Source organism: Beta vulgaris, chromosome 7 (assembly GCF_026745355.1).
Source record: "Beta vulgaris subsp. vulgaris cultivar EL10 chromosome 7, EL10.2, whole genome shotgun sequence".
In the NCBI taxonomy this organism is placed as follows: Eukaryota; Viridiplantae; Streptophyta; class Magnoliopsida; order Caryophyllales; family Amaranthaceae; genus Beta; species Beta vulgaris.
The window spans coordinates 49,833,239-49,850,663 of record NC_079208.1 but is presented as its reverse complement, the minus strand read 5'-3'; the positions used below and the strand labels follow the sequence as shown (position 1 = coordinate 49,850,663).

Below are 17,425 nucleotides of genomic sequence, written 5' to 3'. Positions count from 1 at the left end.
ATAAAGTAGGATTTCTTAAAATTCCCCAACTTGCAAAACATATTTATCTTACTTCGTTCTAAAAGAATATACTACTAATTATAGGATTCCTTTACCATATTCTCGATTTCCTCACTCCAAGAGTCTGACTTATTAAAGTGACTGATTATAGTGTAAGATTTATCAATTTAATAAGGTCTTGGACCTTGCTAATGACACGTTGGGGAATTGAATAAGCATTATATATATTTCTTGAAATGGTATAAATCTTAGAATGCATTTCAAAACACGCGTCAATCGATATAATTGTTTAGATTCATTTAATATTTTCATTTTGATTTATCTTATCTAAGGTCTAGGGGGCTTGTTAGCTTTTGCTTTAATGGAAAGATCTGTTGGGTATATGGTAGTATATGAAGCTCATGGAGGTGTATGGGTGTGGAGATGAGGTTGCGTAGAAGGAAAATATCATTAGGGACATAAGACTAACTTTGAATGGACATATCTTTCAATCTATAAATGATTTTGAGGTGATAGCTTGTTCCGAGAGCTTTCCAATGATAGGTCATATGTCCAATTCCGGTGAGAAACGAGAAAGTTATGACGGTTTTACGAAGAACTGATGAAACTGACGAGTTTCTTCAGCGTTTCTGTCCGCCCGCGGGCTATGGCCCCGCGCCCGCGGGATGTCGAGCCGAGTAATGCGTTTTTCCGGTTTTTCTTTATCTTTTAATGAGGGTATAAATAGGAACCCTACTTAAAAGCTGTAGAGAGAGTTCTTGAGTGCTTTTGTAATCTTTCTTGAATATTCATCGATTCCTAGTGCAGATTCGTGGTTTTTCTCCCAGTTCTTGGGTTTCCACGTAAAATTTCTGGTGTGTTCTTTCCTGCTTTATTATTTGATATTCTATTATTGTTTGCTATTATTCTTAGATTGATAGTCAATAGAACTTACAAGATCATATGTTTTCAACTTTATTTCACTGTTCCAAGGCTAAATCTCAGTACAATATTTCAAAGAGAATCAGATTAGCTAACTAATTAATGGAGTATTATAAGTAGGATTCAACAGTGAAATGATCAAAATGTAAATCATCCTGAATTTGAGCAGTTAAGGTTTTGTTAAACGGTTCTATATAATTATGTTGATGTTCACGTAGATATTGTGCATGGAACAAGGCAATGAGACCTTGCGTTTTAGCTAACTCATATTCAGCTTCCATTATTTGTTCTATGAGTTGAGTTATTGTCCCAACACTTCCATACACTGGGTCTCGAACCCGTGACCTCGCTTCTTGTACCAGGCTCTCTGCTGCCTCCTTCCTCCTTTCCTCCGGAAGTTGCTGCATGCATTATCACCAGTTCTATTATGGGGAATACAAAATATATTACTAGTATTACAAGCCTAGAGATCACCATATTTGATAATATATAATCTTAAATATATAATATTTCTAAAATATATATCGTGTTATAAGTGGATAATTATATAATCTAGAAAATTCTAGACAAGTCAATACATGATCTTGTTTCTGTCTAAATAGATAGTACATACATTGCTACATTTGTTTTTGATATATAACTTTTCATCTATATGTGTATATCTATAGAAAAGAAATATTTTCGAGAGCATAGAGCATGCTAGTTACGTGTAAAAAAAAATATTTAGGGAGATGCATATATACGTCTAAGAGCAAAACATAACTTAATGTGTGATAAGACTTTTGAAAATTTAAAACCATCAAATTACACTGTTTCACTTTGTATATAGTTTTTTTTTTTTTTTTGTGTTTGCACTTGGTTCATTCTTCGGGCTACAGCTGTATATAGTAAGTACAGTGTAGCTAGGTTAATTTGTTTAGACCACCACCTTGCTAAGAATCATATGAAATTCAATAAAAAAAAAGTATAAAGTTACTCACATGTAGTAAAAGAAAATGAACAAATTAACTTAATATATATTTTATATTTATAGTCTCTTATATAAAATACAATTTAGCACATGCTTAATTACAGGTGATTAAACATGCCATAAATTCACGTCATTTTAAAAGAGGGTAGTAAAGATTGGAAGAAACAGGTAACACCATAAAGCAATCAAGACACCAATATATCATCATATCAATAACTTTTTTGTGGGAGATGGGGAATTAAATTTCCAAAAAGTAACGTTTATACTATATACATTTTTTTATCCGGCCATATGAACCACGAAGGCGGTACAAAGAAGAGGGGATTTAAACATATGACCTCTCGTTCACAGCACCTCAATTTTAACCATTAGGCCAAGACATCATTGGTAACGTTTATACTATATATCCACCGAAATTAGTAAGAAAAGTTGGGAGTAGTGTGACATAGTATTTGATAATTCGTACACATAGAATAGTATCTTAAGCATGAAAAACAAAGATAGATTGTGTCAGTGTGACTAATTAATACCTTTAACATCTTGGCAATATTGCTGGCTCCAAAGATTTTATGGACACAAGCAAATCTCTCAAGATTAATTGAAGGAAAGTAGGGTCCAAAAATGCAATCTTTGGGACACTTCCTTCTCAAATATCTACATGCTGCACATCTTATTGAATTTGACATCCTTTGCTAATCTTCTCGAATATTTTACTAATCTTTCAAAATTATTCTCTAAATTCTCTCTTACTCTCTAAAATCTGTAATAAGATGTAGTTAATCTTGTAAGATATCATGATTATGAAGTATGTAGTGTATTATAAGGTCTCCAATGATTTTGGAGAGGTAACTAGCTTGTTGTTCTAATATTGGAAATGTATATATAACGGCTAGTAGATTTAAATTTACTTGTTGAATAAGGAAAATTTGTGAGGATTTTACAATAGAGTAAGAATGTGTAAATTTGCAAATGAGTGTAACGGCTAGTAAATTTGATTTAGACTGTAGCTAGTACTGTGGAAAGTTTGTGATAAGGAATAAGTGAATTTTCCCTTCAAGCTAAGGGAAAAATGAATAATTCATTTGAGCTAAGATAAATGATTACAAGTATATACAACTGCATACATCATTGTGGATATTTCATAGTTAGTTGTAATTAGTAGTAAATGTTTGAGATAATTTTAGTCAACTCTAGTTTATGTCTTTCAATAGTTTGCTGTTGAACATAAAAAGATAGAAATTTCTTAGTTCCTTTTGTGTCCAAACAATATAAAGGCCTAAGAAAAAAAGAGAGTCAAGCACTACTTGAATTGAGTACATCACTCGGGAAATCTAGTAAATCCAATATTATAGATACATATATATACTTGATTTTATGAGGAAGTATAATTTTGTCTCATAATAATATAATATTAAATAAACAATTTTTTTTAGGGGAAAATCGGGTTAGAATTATATTAATTCAATTTCCGCCAAAGCTAAAACGCTTTGGGGAAACGAATCAAACCATACATATTCAGAGTTCATATCGATCTCCCATCTAGCAACTAAATGGGCAGCACAATTCCCCACACACTTGAGACTTGACATGAGAAATAGAAAAAGCAAAAAAAGTACTACTAGCCACTAGGGGAAAAAAAGGAAGGGCTGCGCTGGAAGGGCTGCACTTTCTTCATTACGCAGCCCTTCTATACACTAGGGTTGCGCTTTTAAATAAAACGCAACCCTTCGTTAAAGTAGGACTGTGTTTTAATAGAAAAGCACAGCCCTTCACATAGTAGGGATGCGCTTTTTCAAAAAGCGCAGCCGTATTGGGCCTTAAATTCTTTATTTATTTGCCCTAGCCCGCTAAACTCCCTCCAATTCTATTATGTCGCTGTTGAAAAGTTGAAACCCCCTCTCTCTCCTCCCATTTCATCTCCTCTTCTTCATCTCCTCACAAAAAAAATCGCTTGCTTCTCTCTCACCCCCATCTCGTCCGTCGTTCATTCTCATCTTCACGGGCATCTTCAACCTTCGAACTCTTTTCTCCTCTCATCTCCTCCTCTAATTTTCGAATTCAAGAATACACATGTTCAAGAACTCTAAGAACGTCGAATATCTGGATTCTCTCGCCTTTTTCCGCACCTTCATGGTCCATCCTCCTACAATTCTTGTTCGTAATGTTCAGATTTGTTCAGATTCGAAAGGAAATCTTCCGGATCTTGGAAACCCTAAGTGTATGTTCATCGGCGCTTGAAGTATAGGTCGGATATATCTGGAATTTTTGTTTATTTTTTGCGATTTATCAAATTTGAGATGAAATGTTGATTTTGTAATTTTTAAGAGCTGGGATTTTCCTCGTCCGTCTCTGTTGTTGGTTGAACTCCGCTTAAGCAACACAACAACAACAAGCACGACAACAACAACTTCAGATCTATAACTTTAGGGTTTTTTTTCATTTTCGTTTATTTTTTTCATTTTTTGTTCATTTTTAGATTAGTTTATTTTTTTAGGGTTATTTTTTTTTCATTTTCGTTAATGTCAGATATGTTCAGATTAGTTCATTTTCAGATCTATAATTTTAGGGTTATTTTTTTTCATTTTTTGTTCATTTTTGTTAACTTCTGTTTTTATTTTCTTTCCTTTTTTTCTATTTCCATTCGTTTTTTTTTTCATTTCAGCACTAAGATTTCTGGAATTATTTAATTTCAGTTGTATATTACATTATTTTGGTTGTATGATATTCATCAGAATCAATAAAAATCTAAATATTAATTTCAATTCTGGAATTGCATTTACACGCTTTTGGTTGTTGCTGTTGCTTTATCAAACTATATTATTTCATTTTTTTTATTTTTTTCGGTCTAAAAGGGTTGCGCTTTTTACCTAAAAACGCAGCCCTTCACTTGTAGAAGGGCTGCGTTTTTAGGTAAAAAGCGCAGCCCTTCACTTGTAGAAGGGTTGCGTTTTTAGGTAAAAAGTGCAGCCCTTTGTTGTGAAGGGATGCGTTTGAAAAGCGCAGCCCTACTTAAAAAGTGAAGGGCTGCTATCAAAATACACAGCCCTAAGGGCCTTTTTTAGTGCAACCCTTCCTTATTTTTCCACTAGTGAGCTCTTCTTACATCATTATCATAAAACAAAAAGATTGGTTCATAACCATGAATTTTATGGACGCTTTAATCTTTTTATTTTCTCCCTCTAAAAAAAAAGTATGATCTAACTTTTGAGCATAGTTTGGTTCTTTATATTTCTATTTGAAAAAACTTGCTCTTTTCTTGTTTGCTTGTCTTTTGATTATTCACCTTAAAGGATGACTTTTACATACTTTTGTAAGGTCGTTTGATTAATATAAGTTCTTAAAACACTATTATACTAATGTATATTTTGAAAATACCTTCACGAGAAATAAACATAGTATATATTGAATAGGTACAAACAATGAGCATCTATTGATGTTCACCCACCTGTAACTATTATAATACTACGTAATTAAAAATATAATTGATCTACCTGATAAGTAATTTACCCACTTCTAATTAATAGTTCCAAATAAAAAATTATAACTATATTCTAATATACGAAGTGGAACGTGATGTCACTACTCCATTACATTAACTCTTGTAGCCAGAAGCACATGTCATCAAAAGACTGAAATCTTCTAAAGTTGTATTCCTTAAATTATGTAGAGTCAAAGGAATCCTATAGGGTGATATTCTTAGAGTAACTCATCAACGTACTACCAGGATGTAGAGGTGGCCAACGGTGCGGGCCAATCCAGTCAAACCCGCCTCGTGGGTCGTGATGCGAGTCACCCATGAACTGCTCGATCCAGATGAGTGAAAATGTTGCATGTGTCACAGGCTGATTTTTTTGAACCCAGCCCATGGAAGCCTGCTGGAAAAACCGCCCAACCTGTGAAACCATTAGAAATTCTATTCGTTTTTATTTAAATTACTATGTAAGTGTAGATTGGAATGAATAAGATATAATGATAACAAAAACAAATATTATTGATCATGAAAACTACTAATCGTTATTTATATAAATTACTTTCCAAGTGTAAATTATTTAATACTATGATAGCAGAAATTGTTATGACCCAAATTATACAATAAATGGTATATATTAATTTAACATTAACATTACTCATCGACTCATGATTAATTAGTTTGTTTAAACATTTTTATTTATAAAAAAATTGTTAATCCGGTCTAGCGCATCAAACCATGGCCCACCAAACCCATTCCATGAATTGTAAAAGTCCAGGCTCGGCCAACCAGACCATCCCATCCAGCCCACAGAACTTGTGGTCCAATCCTAGGTCATGGCTAGCCCGCCCAGCCCGCCCAAACCACCCCTTATTGGCCACCTCTACCTGGATGAAACAACTGATTCAACTATATATCAATGTCTATTGTCAACTACAACAGTTTAGATAAAATTCATCATTAATAAAAAGTTTATAGTAAATTACACATACAATAAGTTCAATTAATACAAGCATCTTTACAACAGAAATCAGAGAAGATGAACTTTTATTTTAGCAAGGAGAAAACACTACAGGTTCTAGAGCAGTCAAACAACTGACTTGCTCCAAGAAACGATGGAAAATTGTTGAAGCCGATAATAGGAGTTCTCAAAAGTGGATAGATCAATGTTATGTAACCTCCGCAAAACTAACCCGATAATAACTTATGAGATATTTGACCAGATATTCTACGACCTAACTTGATAATAATCTGACCCAAACTTGGTCTCCTCGAAATTCCTGCCACAAGGCTCACAACTGCTCCTACACTATAACTAGCATGACACAATATCGATGAAATCTAACCCTAAAGGATAAGCGACCCATGTCATATCTTGATCGGAATTGAACTTGATCAAAATCAACCCGACATGGAGGGTACCTTGACCTCCTCATGAGTCATGACTCATGATTAATGAATCGATCCAGACATAACTAGAACTCAAGACAAGGCCGAAATTCGATCCCGTATATCAATATTAGCACCACTTACAAACTGAACTGACACCTTTTGCAAGTGTAGCTAAATACATGATTAGACAATATCGATATACAAACAAGTATAGTCAGGTTAAGTTGGTGGAGTGGCGATATTTCTTTCAATCTCATATTCCTGAGATTTAGGGATATAAAAAAAAATACAAACAAGTGTAGTCCAATACCCAGGAATGCGGTCCGTGGCGAAGGTGTGAAAGACGCCAAAGAACTGAAAAAAACCAAACCCAGGAATGCGAAATGAGAAATGATGGCTCCTCCTACTCTAGCTGACCTCAACTTTTGGAGAGAGAAAATGGCTCTCAATCATTCACTAGAAAGAAAAAAATTTGCCTTTTTCCATCATTCATTCATGGAAGAATCTGGCAACAACGAAACCCCAATTTGCAACTTAATCCAAGACCATCTCTTCTCAATCCTCCTCCTTTTACCCATAAATTCAATCCTTTCTTTTGCTCTTACTTGCAAGAAATTCAATTCTTTAGCTTCATCTGACACTTTATGGGAGTCTATTTGTAGAAGAGAATGGGGACCCACTTGTGTTGATGCCCTTAAATCTTCATACTTTAATGGTGGAAATTATATGCCATGGATGAAGTTATACCATCAGGTAACTCAGTTGGGCTCTGTTTCATGCCTTAAATTGATTGACCCACTTTCTCATAATATGCTTCCTTGCCCTAGAGCTTCTCACTCTCTCAATTTTGTCTCAAATTGCTTGGTTTTATTTGGTGGAGGATGCGAAGGAGGTCAGTTTCTCAGATACCCATCTCATCTTTTTCTAAATATTTTCATATTTTTTATATTTTAGATTGTTATTTTATTTCATTATTGCTATTTATATGATTGAGAGTCACTGGTCATGTTTTTTGATGAATTCTAAACCTAAGTTCTGTTATGTGTTATGTTGTTAGTTTTATGTCTTTTTGGATTTACTTAGTTATACTTGATATGTCTTAGTTATAGTTTTGGATGTTAATGGCATATTGGCATTAGTGTAATGTTTTGATTATTTGTAGGATCTGTTTTTATAAAAATATTTAGCTCAGAATGTTGTTATGTGGACTTAAATGAGGATGCTGAGGCTGAACTTGTTGGTATGCTTTGAAGCAATTAAAGGCTTATCATCTAAGCTGTGTTGTTTTGAATTATCAGTTTGCTGCATGTACCCATGTTGGACACTCGATGTTTCGATAGGGGTATGGAATCCTTACTCGTCGCTTAGTATTTATTCCGAACACTGCAATGGTCTGGAATTGCATATTGGTGGAGCAAAAATATGCAGAAGAGAGGGAAAGAGAAGACATACTAATGCAATACACACTCAAATATGGGCTTGATATCAGAATAAATAAAGAACTAGCAAATAAGGCAAACCTAAAATGTGTGTTCACCTACCTTTACGTGAAAAGTCTTCGAAAATTAAGATGTTTCATGAATTTCATGTCCTTCCACTTGTGTCTGAATTCAGTACAGTGTCCTTCTGTTCGGAATTTTGCGTCTTGATGTGTCTAACATTTAAATATGTACTCACGTTTGGTACTTGGGTCTGAGTAACATAGCCTATAGGCTATAGCTATGCCACTACAATTTATCAAATTTTTATCTGCTCATTGTACTTTAGTTTATGGCTTGAGATTGAGCAATAACTTATCTTATGGACGTCCAAAGGATCACTTTCTCACATTCTTTATATAACTAGTCAGAATGTATTTATATAAGTTCTCGCTATGAAGAGCTTCTGATTACTGATTAAAATCCAGACTTTTAGTAATGGATTATGAAAGTGCCTTTATCTTTTCGATCATTTTAGGTCATCTGAGGACTAATAAATTAGTGATTCATGTGTGTATGCTATATGGGACTGCTGCCCACTGATTTACGCTGTTTAGACAATGACAATGAATATGAGTGAAACTTGTTCTCTTAATGTTAGGCTGAAAACATGCAGGATTTGGTAAAATATCCAGGTGTGACCAATATGCAATATAACTCCACTTTATTCTGTCCCCTTCCTGTGATTACCTTATCCTGACATAAAAAATGTGACGCAAGTACCCGAGGCCTATCTCAATCTTCACGAGTCTAAGAGCAAACATACATAATCTTCTTATACATAGAATAATAACCTTTTCATTGTGCCCATCTATCCATATCTCAGATTATGGTCATAGTTGAGTGTGGATTTTCTGCTAGTTTAGTCCTGACTTCTTCAAACAATATGATGCTTGTTGTAATATGTTTAAGGTGTGGACATTGTTCATTATAGCAATTTATATAAAAAGCTTGTTATTTTTGGATTTATAATGTTCATGTGTGACATCTTGTAATAGTCATCACATATGGTATGATAAAATTGGTTTGCTGAAGAACTTTTCTCATTGCTCTGCTTCAAAACTTCTCAATTCAGGGCGTCATCTCGATGATACATGGGTTGCGCTCCTTGGTTATGATTTCAAAACCATATTAAAATGGCAAAAAGTGACATCAGGGCTTCCTAGTGGACGTTTTGTGCATACTTGTGTTGTAACGGGTGATTTTCTCATACTATTTGGAGGAATCAATGATCATGGCATCCGTCAAAATGATACCTGGATTGGAAGAATTGTGCACAGTGAGACATTTGGTATCACATTGTTTTGGAGGCTACTTGATGTGGGCTCAGTGGCACCACCACCACGCGGGGCCCATGCTGGATGCTCTATGGAGAACAGAAGAATGCTTATTCATGGAGGGATTGGCCCAGATGGTGTTAGATTAGGAGACTTGTGGATCTTGGAAATATCGGAGAACTTTTGTCATGGAACTTGGTATGAAATTGTTACCCACCCAGCACCACCGCCGCGTTCTGGCCATACTTTGACTTGTATAGACGGTACAAGAACACTGCTTTTTGGTGGAAGGGGATTGGGTTATGATGTCCTTGATGATGTCTGGGTTTTTGATGCCACAGAGGGTCATTCCCAGTGGGTACGGGTTCAAGTTGACTTATCAAGCACTCCTTGGGGAAACAATCTTCCAAGAGTTGGTCATTCAGCTACCCTGATTCTGGGAGGGAAAGTTCTTATATATGGGGGTGAAAACTCCCAAAGGCAAAGAAAAAATGACTTTTGGTTGTTTGATGTGAACTCCATAAAAAAGCACCCTTTTTCTACAAGGATGTGGAGACGGCTAAAATCATGTGGCTATAAACCCAAAGGTCGTTCCTTTCATGCAGCATGCTCAGACCATTCAGGCCGTCTAGTGTATACATTTGGTGGAATGGCGGATGAATCACTTCAACCAGCAGAATCATCTGGTCTTCAATTTGACGCTGACGTCTTTGCTGTGGAACTTCTCCTTGATCCTTAGCTAATCTTTAACAAGTAAAATTAGTCTCTCCTCACATGGCATGTTCTTTGGTGAGTTATGTACATAAAAAAAATGCAATATGCGATTAGATGTAGCAAGCTAGTAGAGTAGACTTTGGTACAGGATAACTCATAAGTGGGTTTCCAGTTGTAGAGCGTAGTTTCTATAGGTGTTTCAGTTTTGCTTGTAAAATAGATCATAGATGAGGTTTGTATGATTTTCACCTTGGACCTTTAAGTCACAAGGTGGGTATTTTACCATCTCCAAATTCTTGGGGTGGGATCCCTTTCGTCTTCCGTGCCACTCTAAGGGCTTGACCCGCTATTTTAGACTAAGGATTTTGTGAAGTTTCAAGTTCAGTTGGGTGACCTTATCAAAGAATAAGATTGTGCTATTCTTATCTGTTTGTGTTCAAGTATCTGAAGCTGGAATTGCCTTAACTATGACTTTGTGCAACTCATGTCATGTTTACTAGGCTCTATCTTGTATCCTCTATTGATTTCATAACTCTATGAATAGATACCGTATTATGTGCGCAGCATCCTTTCATTGGATGAGTTCACAAGACCTCATATCTTTGTTTCTAAATAGCGGTTTTAGATTTATCCGGAGTACTAATCTACAAATTCTGGAAATTTTGGATGAAATTGTTCTAAAGCTTGTTTCCTGCAAGTTTAACATACCTTAAATCAGCTTCAGAATTAAGATAATAAGGTATACAGCAAACTTCCAGAGTTTTATCAGAACATGAACCCTTGAACAATAAGGGCTAGGCATCTTTCATTGTTTCCTATATGTTTACAATTTACATAAACCAATTGAACAAATTGATTTTTCATCTTTGTATACATCTTCCCGCCTCTCCATCTTCACATTGTATTGCAGAAATGGCCCAATAATGCTCCACAGCCTCCGTGTACAGAACATCTAACAGTGATTAATACAAGAAGAATATGACCTACCTAAATTTTAACATTCAAAATTTTGACTAGAAGCTTAACTTAGTTCTCCATACTTCCCCAATGACCTTTCTGGGGGCTGGATCATCAGGTCCTTTATCTCGCTGACCAGAAGTAAAATAGAACCAACCATCCCAAAATCCAACTAGAGTTGTTTTGACACGGTAGGGAAGTTTCCCTATCACTGACCATTTCTGCAACAGACCATAAGATGAAACGAGTAAGAATGTGGACAAACACAAGCCCGCAGAATATTAGAAGATATAGAATATAAATTTCAGTGCGATAATGGTGTAGAGCAGTAAGAAATCTAAATTCAACAACTCAAGCAGTAAAAAAAGGACCATTACCATTGTGTCTAGATCAAATCGGAAAACCTCTCCATTCAGGATCATCTTTTTTGTGATAGGATGTTTGTCAGTTGTGCCTCCCGCAATGACAATTGAATGATTAACTATAGTCCAGGCAAACTCTATGTGAGAATCTGGCTTTGGCATGGGAGGCAAATGCTTCCACTTCATCTCATCATCCAGCATAAGAACATCAGCATATACCACCTACAACATTAAAATATGTGCTGTGAACACACACTTCCATTTTCTCTGACTAGTCAAATCACAAACTACTACAACAGAGCAACAGAACAAGGTTTAGTAAGATGCATGGTACTCTACTACTGAGGACATCATGCATATCAATCCAAGTTAAGGCAGCTACGTCCCGCAATGTGATGTTCCAGCAACTCTTAAGTAGATGACAACTTCACATAGATTACCATACACAACTTGACTCACTAGGTTAACCGTTAACCAAGGTTTATGAGTTTATGTAACTAATGAAGGCTTTGAGCTGTTTTCCAAATTTACATAGATACTCAGTGGTCATAACTCATAAGTCCTAACTCCAACAACGGAACTTGAAGCTCAAAGATCTAACTTGTTAACACTCCCTCTTGTTTTTATTAGTTTACCCACTTCTTTGAGCACAGAGTTTTAGGAAAAATAGGTATGTGGGTCATAAAAGGGAAGATAAAGTATTAATTTATTGCATATTGTTTTGAAGTTAAAGTTGTGGGCCAAGAGAAGTAGAGTTAGAAGGTAATTATAATAATATAAAATTAGTAGAACCATTCAAAAAACAGAAATAGAAGTGGGTAAACTAAAAAATGACAACCCAAAAAGGAAAGTGGATAAACAGTTCCTTATTGGTGCATGCCCCTGTCTGTCCAACATATCTCAGCCGGGTGGCCAAGAATGAAGCCCAGCATCAAGATCTGCTTATGTAGTTATGTGCCAGAAAACATAGGTAAAAATATTCCCACCCCTATGAGTATCCAACTAAATACATTAAGAGTGATAATTTGGGTATTGCAGAGTTCTAATTTGATCAATAGATTATTGGATTGGATGATTTTCAAGCAACAGCAGTCCAAATACATGAACTATTCAATTGTAAGTTGAACAATAAGATAAGTAATCTTGTCGACAGAAACTATGGTTAACTGAAATTGTAATGTCAACTTAGAATATTGCTGCCATGTATCAACTCTCTAAATTGGGAAGTCACAGCACAAGTGACAAAACCTTTTTTGTTTTCAGATATACTAAGAACATAAACCCAATTTAACAAGTTGAAGTCGCCATTACTACATCAATACTATCTCTGAGACTCTGCTAAGTGACACCCTCTCTCTAACAATGATACAATGCCCATCATACTTAAAGATAACTCGGCATTATCACATGGCATATCACAAAGGGGAAAATCCCACACGCGTCAGATCTCTAACCTCTAGCTCATTTTTCCATGAAACAACCATTGAGCCACAACCAAACTTGGTATTATTTGTCAACAAAAATATACAAGTATTGAATATTATTTATGCTTCTCAATACTAAATCAATACTGTCCTATGAAGACGATTAGCATATGCTTCTCTCTTTTTCAATCTAAATGTAAAAGAAGACGATCTTTCAATTATATTCCTTCCCCTTTCTCTTGCAGTCTTCCTCCCCTCCGGCCTCCACCATATATCTTCCCCCTATGGTTGAAGTGGATTCCTTTCTAAATTCTATCAGAACTGATTAAAATGTATAATTATCCAATTTCCCAAGCTAAAATTACGGCCCTCCCGATATCCCGATTTCATTTTAATTACACGCATGAAAGGAAAAATCTTTCTAACCCATATTATTATTTAAATGAATGTGTAAATTTATATCTAAACCTTATTTATATCCAGAAGTTCTTTTTCTTTTTTTTACTATTTCCATTATATTCATCTCTACTTTTCCCATCTTCTTGACATGACTAATATCATGTGCATTTCACGGGATTGAAATCTAGTTAGAGAATGCTAAAATTAGGAAAAATGAACAGTGCAACAGGCAAAAATATGATTCAATGTGATAAGTCTTGCGGCTGGCTTAAAAATTCATGATCTCATATCACATAGGATTCAAAGCTACTAAGCACAACCAAAAAATCCACTGTTCCAGAAAAGATTTATCATATTACCTCATGCCTACGAGAGCACTTAAAAATGGGTGACCCAGGTTTGGCCATGAAATCACCCTCTTGACCGCCAATAACCATTAATTTGTCATCAACCACAACACAGGCCCTGAGAGAAAAGAGAGAATAAATCAGATATACATAGGGATTGAAACTGTAGTGCACAGTTCACTGGATCGAATGAAGGGAAGACATCTATGGACACCATTATATTAGATGACGTATATAAGACCTATATTTCCAAGTTCCAACAGCTGACTGACAGCAAATATCAGTGCTACTGTTTCAATACAAGGCATAATATTTTCTATCTGGGTCATACAGATCCATAAAGATAATGATAACGTAGATGGGATTTGATTCTAGATCATGACTTCACCAACGAAACTAGTTGATATCACTCTTTTCTTGCTTATGTCAAAAGAGCAATTTTGACAAAGATGAGTCTAATAACCTGTGAGGTCCACCACGAGGAATAGGTACTTCAGATCGCCACTCCTTCTCTAATGCTTTCCCATCCTTCACTGCCAGACTCCAGTGGTCTAATTCAGGTGTGTGCCGGTTTAACCCACTGCCTCCCATGACATGCAGCCTTCCTCTCCAAAGTTGAGTAGCTGGTGCGTACCTGAACAAAATAGTGATAATTACTTATAAGTTTTGCCAACTGTTAAAAAAACAGTCATCACGCACAATCCGCAAATAGTATCACCTAAACTGCAAAGTGACGACAAAGGCTTAATCCTCAAACCTCAACTATTCTCAGTAAACAAGTTGTGTCTCGATCATCAAATGTGAATCAGTTCATGATACAGTATTGTTTCCATATCTAAATCTGCCCTTAACCTAAACCAGGGGAATTTCTCAATTCTTATTACTAACCTATTTTTGGAAAGGGGGGGGGGATTATATAAATGGCGAGAGAAACCATACTTTGAGGACAAGAGAACATATTATATATGGGACTAGACAACTATTGCAAAACTAGCAATACTGAAAATCAATATGAAACATACCTAGGAACGGGCAAAGAAACGAGGTCTTCCCATTGCTTCGTTTTAGTATCCAACACAAAATTACGAGCTGTTGGCCCTCTGCATTGCGGACCATATTGTCCAGTGACTACATATATATATCTCCCATCTGTTACCATTCCTAAATGAGAATGGGCCATCTCCTTAGGCATAGGAAAACTTTCTCCCCAAGTATTGTCCGTAAAATTGTAGATGTCAACATGGGAATGCACCTGCAAACCATGATTACATATGCAAAGCAAGATGAGTAGGTTCATCACCCGTGATTTAGATGGAGAACAATATTATAGAAGAAGCATTATGTTATTTGATAAGAATATATAACATGCAATTGAAGTATTTTTGTTTCCACGCAAGCCACTTAATCAGACAAAAATACAAATAAAAAACACTTTTTGATTAACATGCTTAAGAAGTTGATCTAGTTAGCATAGCCCATTACAAGACAGCTTGAAATGTCATTTAATCTCACTATTATGAGATTCCTTGTTCCAAATCCAAAAGAATGCCAATCAGCAAGGCATGTTGCTATAACGTTCTCGTCTATAAATTATAACACAAAGGGTACGACGCACTACTAAGTGAAGCAACACTGTTGTTTCTGTTAAGGGGACGAGTACCACCGCATGGAGGACGAGTGCCACCGCATGGGGGACGAGTATCAATTGAAGTAACTGTGCTACATAGCAACCATCAAATGAGAAGTATAGCAGTGTTCCTACAACATAAGAGCTAAAACATATGGCATGATAGCGAAGATATCAAGCCAAAAGACAGTAGATATAACTATGTATTGAACAGTCAATAGCCATGATTTTGTTGATACATGTTTGCTTATCAGAATTCATGACCCAAAAGAAAACATAATGACAAGCTCAACAGAATAGCATCTATGACAAGAAGAAGATGCTAAAAGCACTGAAAAGTCTAACCCAAATCATGTTGAAGAGTTGGACAATTAGATGAGCAAGCATAGCAATCAAGAGTGTAGAATATTACTGTTGATCTGATACATGATACTCACAGCATTAATATTGGCATATCCAGCAAAGACGTACAAAAGATTCTTAATTTGTATTGCAGCCCCGTCTAGACGTGGCACAGGAGCTGTTGGCATCTGCTCCCATTGTAGCTCAGGTCCTGGCAAGTCCGCAAAGGTAGCTGATAGAAATCTTCCAGGAGTGCCTTTCTTTTTCTCATCTTTACCCTTCTCCTAAAGTAAGAAAATTGGTCATTCAAAACTTGATCAGCTAAACTTAAACAGCAAACGTTGAGTTAATTAACAATGTTTTCGCATCGTACTCTTGTCCTAGTAGCACTATAACCAACAATAAATGGCTTATGTATTCAAGCATTCCACACCCAAAGCATACTACATAAACATACCAGATCAAAGTTACTTAATTTGTGGTACAAAAACGGGTAAGGGAACATAATCCACTACCTACTTTTATTAACTTAGCCAAATGTAACCCCTTTTTCTGTCTCAAATCACAATTTGCGAGGGTTTAGCGAATTAGGTAACACTGATCCATGGTGCAAGATGCAAACATTCAGATAATTGCCAAACAACCGCAACAAACAATCAAAATTAACAAGCATTACAATCAAACTTACTCCCTACACCACCAAACTCAAGTAAAGTTCATCAATTACAAAAAAAAAAAAAAAAAAAAAAAAGAAAGATAGCCTAATACTAGCTTAATAAATATACCCATTTTCCAGCTTAATTCAATTACGCGCACCAAGTTAAGCAAGAAATCAAAAATTTACAATAGAAATCAACAAAAGACAAACAATGTTAACATTTGTCAGAAATTAGGGCGAGATTAGCAACAGACCTTGAGATGAGAAGTATGGTTAAGATTGGGGAGATTAAGAGTAGATTGTTGAAGAGGCCAATTATCAGCGACGTAACGAAGAGCGGAAAAAGTAGAAGATGAAGAAGAAGCCCATAAAAGATCGCAAATCAAAGCTGCACCTGCCAAAGCAAGCAATGATACTATGATCACGAATTTTAACGAAGAAGATGAATGTTTGTGATTGTTTCTTCCTAATCTCATGGCAGAGTTTTGGAGAGAGATTAAAAGCAGAGGAGAGAGAAAGTGAGAGTGAAGTAGCAGAGATGAGATGGGATTTGGTGGATGGCGGAAGGAAAGAAATAGAGAAAGCGCGGCACATAGAAATTGGTTTGGGAGTCGGTGCTCTCCCTATTTTCAACTCCGCGGCTCCCTTGCTCTGGTTTTGGAAAAACTAATACAGCTATTTTATGTATGGCTCGTGGGTGGTTATTAGTTGTTCTATTTTTGACATTCGACACTTTTCACATATTTATCGATGAAATTTAACGGTTTGTTCGGTAGAAAGAATTTGGAAGAAAAAAAAAAAAGAAATTGAAAGGAAATATTTTAATTTTTAATGTTTGTTTTAAAAAAATAAATAAACATTATCAGTTTGTTTGATCGATGAAATTGGGAAGGAAAAGAAAGGAATTAGAAGAAATCATTTTAATTTTGAATGATTGGTTGGAAAATAACAATATAAGTGATCGGAAATGAAAGGAAAGTCTCTTTACAAAATTTTCATTTTTCTTTCCTCCCAAAATTGGAGGAATTTTGAAGGAAAGAGAAAACTTAAACCAAACATGGAAAATTATAATGTGTTCTCTTCCTTTC

The 17,425-nt window shown here is 35.6% G+C and overlaps 3 protein-coding genes across 3 annotated transcripts; 1 reads left to right on the top strand and 2 right to left on the bottom strand.

The window, feature by feature from the left end:
• Nucleotides 1-936: 936 nt before the first annotated feature.
• LOC125492045 (LOB domain-containing protein 23-like) lies at nucleotides 937-2,698 on the bottom strand. Its single transcript, XM_048634145.2, has 2 exons — nucleotides 2,422-2,698; nucleotides 937-1,322 (listed from the first exon to the last, which is right to left on the bottom strand). Exons 1-2 carry the CDS (start codon nucleotides 2,575-2,577, stop codon nucleotides 1,032-1,034), a joined length of 447 nt encoding a protein of 148 aa, XP_048490102.1. The 5' UTR covers nucleotides 2,578-2,698; the 3' UTR covers nucleotides 937-1,031.
• A 4,366-nt stretch (nucleotides 2,699-7,064) lies between these two features.
• Nucleotides 7,065-10,646, top strand: LOC104908646 (F-box/kelch-repeat protein At1g51550). Its single transcript, XM_010697777.3, has 2 exons — nucleotides 7,065-7,644; nucleotides 9,306-10,646. The coding sequence occupies exons 1-2, from the start codon at nucleotides 7,143-7,145 to the stop codon at nucleotides 10,244-10,246; spliced, it is 1,443 nt and encodes a 480-aa protein (XP_010696079.1). The 5' UTR covers nucleotides 7,065-7,142; the 3' UTR covers nucleotides 10,247-10,646.
• A 317-nt stretch (nucleotides 10,647-10,963) lies between these two features.
• Nucleotides 10,964-16,990, bottom strand: LOC104908645 (kelch repeat-containing protein At3g27220). The gene is made up of 7 exons (XM_010697776.4): nucleotides 16,592-16,990; nucleotides 15,775-15,963; nucleotides 14,733-14,962; nucleotides 14,174-14,344; nucleotides 13,723-13,828; nucleotides 11,556-11,762; nucleotides 10,964-11,399 (listed from the first exon to the last, which is right to left on the bottom strand). The coding sequence occupies exons 1-7, from the start codon at nucleotides 16,811-16,813 to the stop codon at nucleotides 11,235-11,237; spliced, it is 1,290 nt and encodes a 429-aa protein (XP_010696078.1). The 5' UTR covers nucleotides 16,814-16,990; the 3' UTR covers nucleotides 10,964-11,234.
• Nucleotides 16,991-17,425: the final 435 nt, after the last annotated feature.

Excerpts from the sequence above, each read along its gene's own strand:
- LOC104908645 (XM_010697776.4), bottom strand. The coding sequence starts at position 16,813 with ATGAGATTAGGAAGAAACAATCACAAACATTCATCTTCTTCGTTAAAA. Across the intron at positions 14,963-15,774 it reads GATATGCCAATATTAATGCT|GTGCATTCCCATGTTGACAT; the intron begins GTGAGTATCATG and ends CATGGTTTGCAG. Across the intron at positions 13,829-14,173 it reads CCTCGTGGTGGACCTCACAG|GGCCTGTGTTGTGGTTGATG; the intron begins GTTATTAGACTC and ends CTTTTCTCTCAG.
- LOC125492045 (XM_048634145.2), bottom strand. The coding sequence starts at position 2,577 with ATGTCAAATTCAATAAGATGTGCAGCATGTAGATATTTGAGAAGGAAG. Across the intron at positions 1,323-2,421 it reads ATATTGCCAAGATGTTAAAG|CAACTTCCGGAGGAAAGGAG; the intron begins GTATTAATTAGT and ends TAATGCATGCAG.
- LOC104908646 (XM_010697777.3), top strand. The coding sequence starts at position 7,143 with ATGATGGCTCCTCCTACTCTAGCTGACCTCAACTTTTGGAGAGAGAAA. Across the intron at positions 7,645-9,305 it reads TGGTGGAGGATGCGAAGGAG|GGCGTCATCTCGATGATACA; the intron begins GTCAGTTTCTCA and ends TTCTCAATTCAG.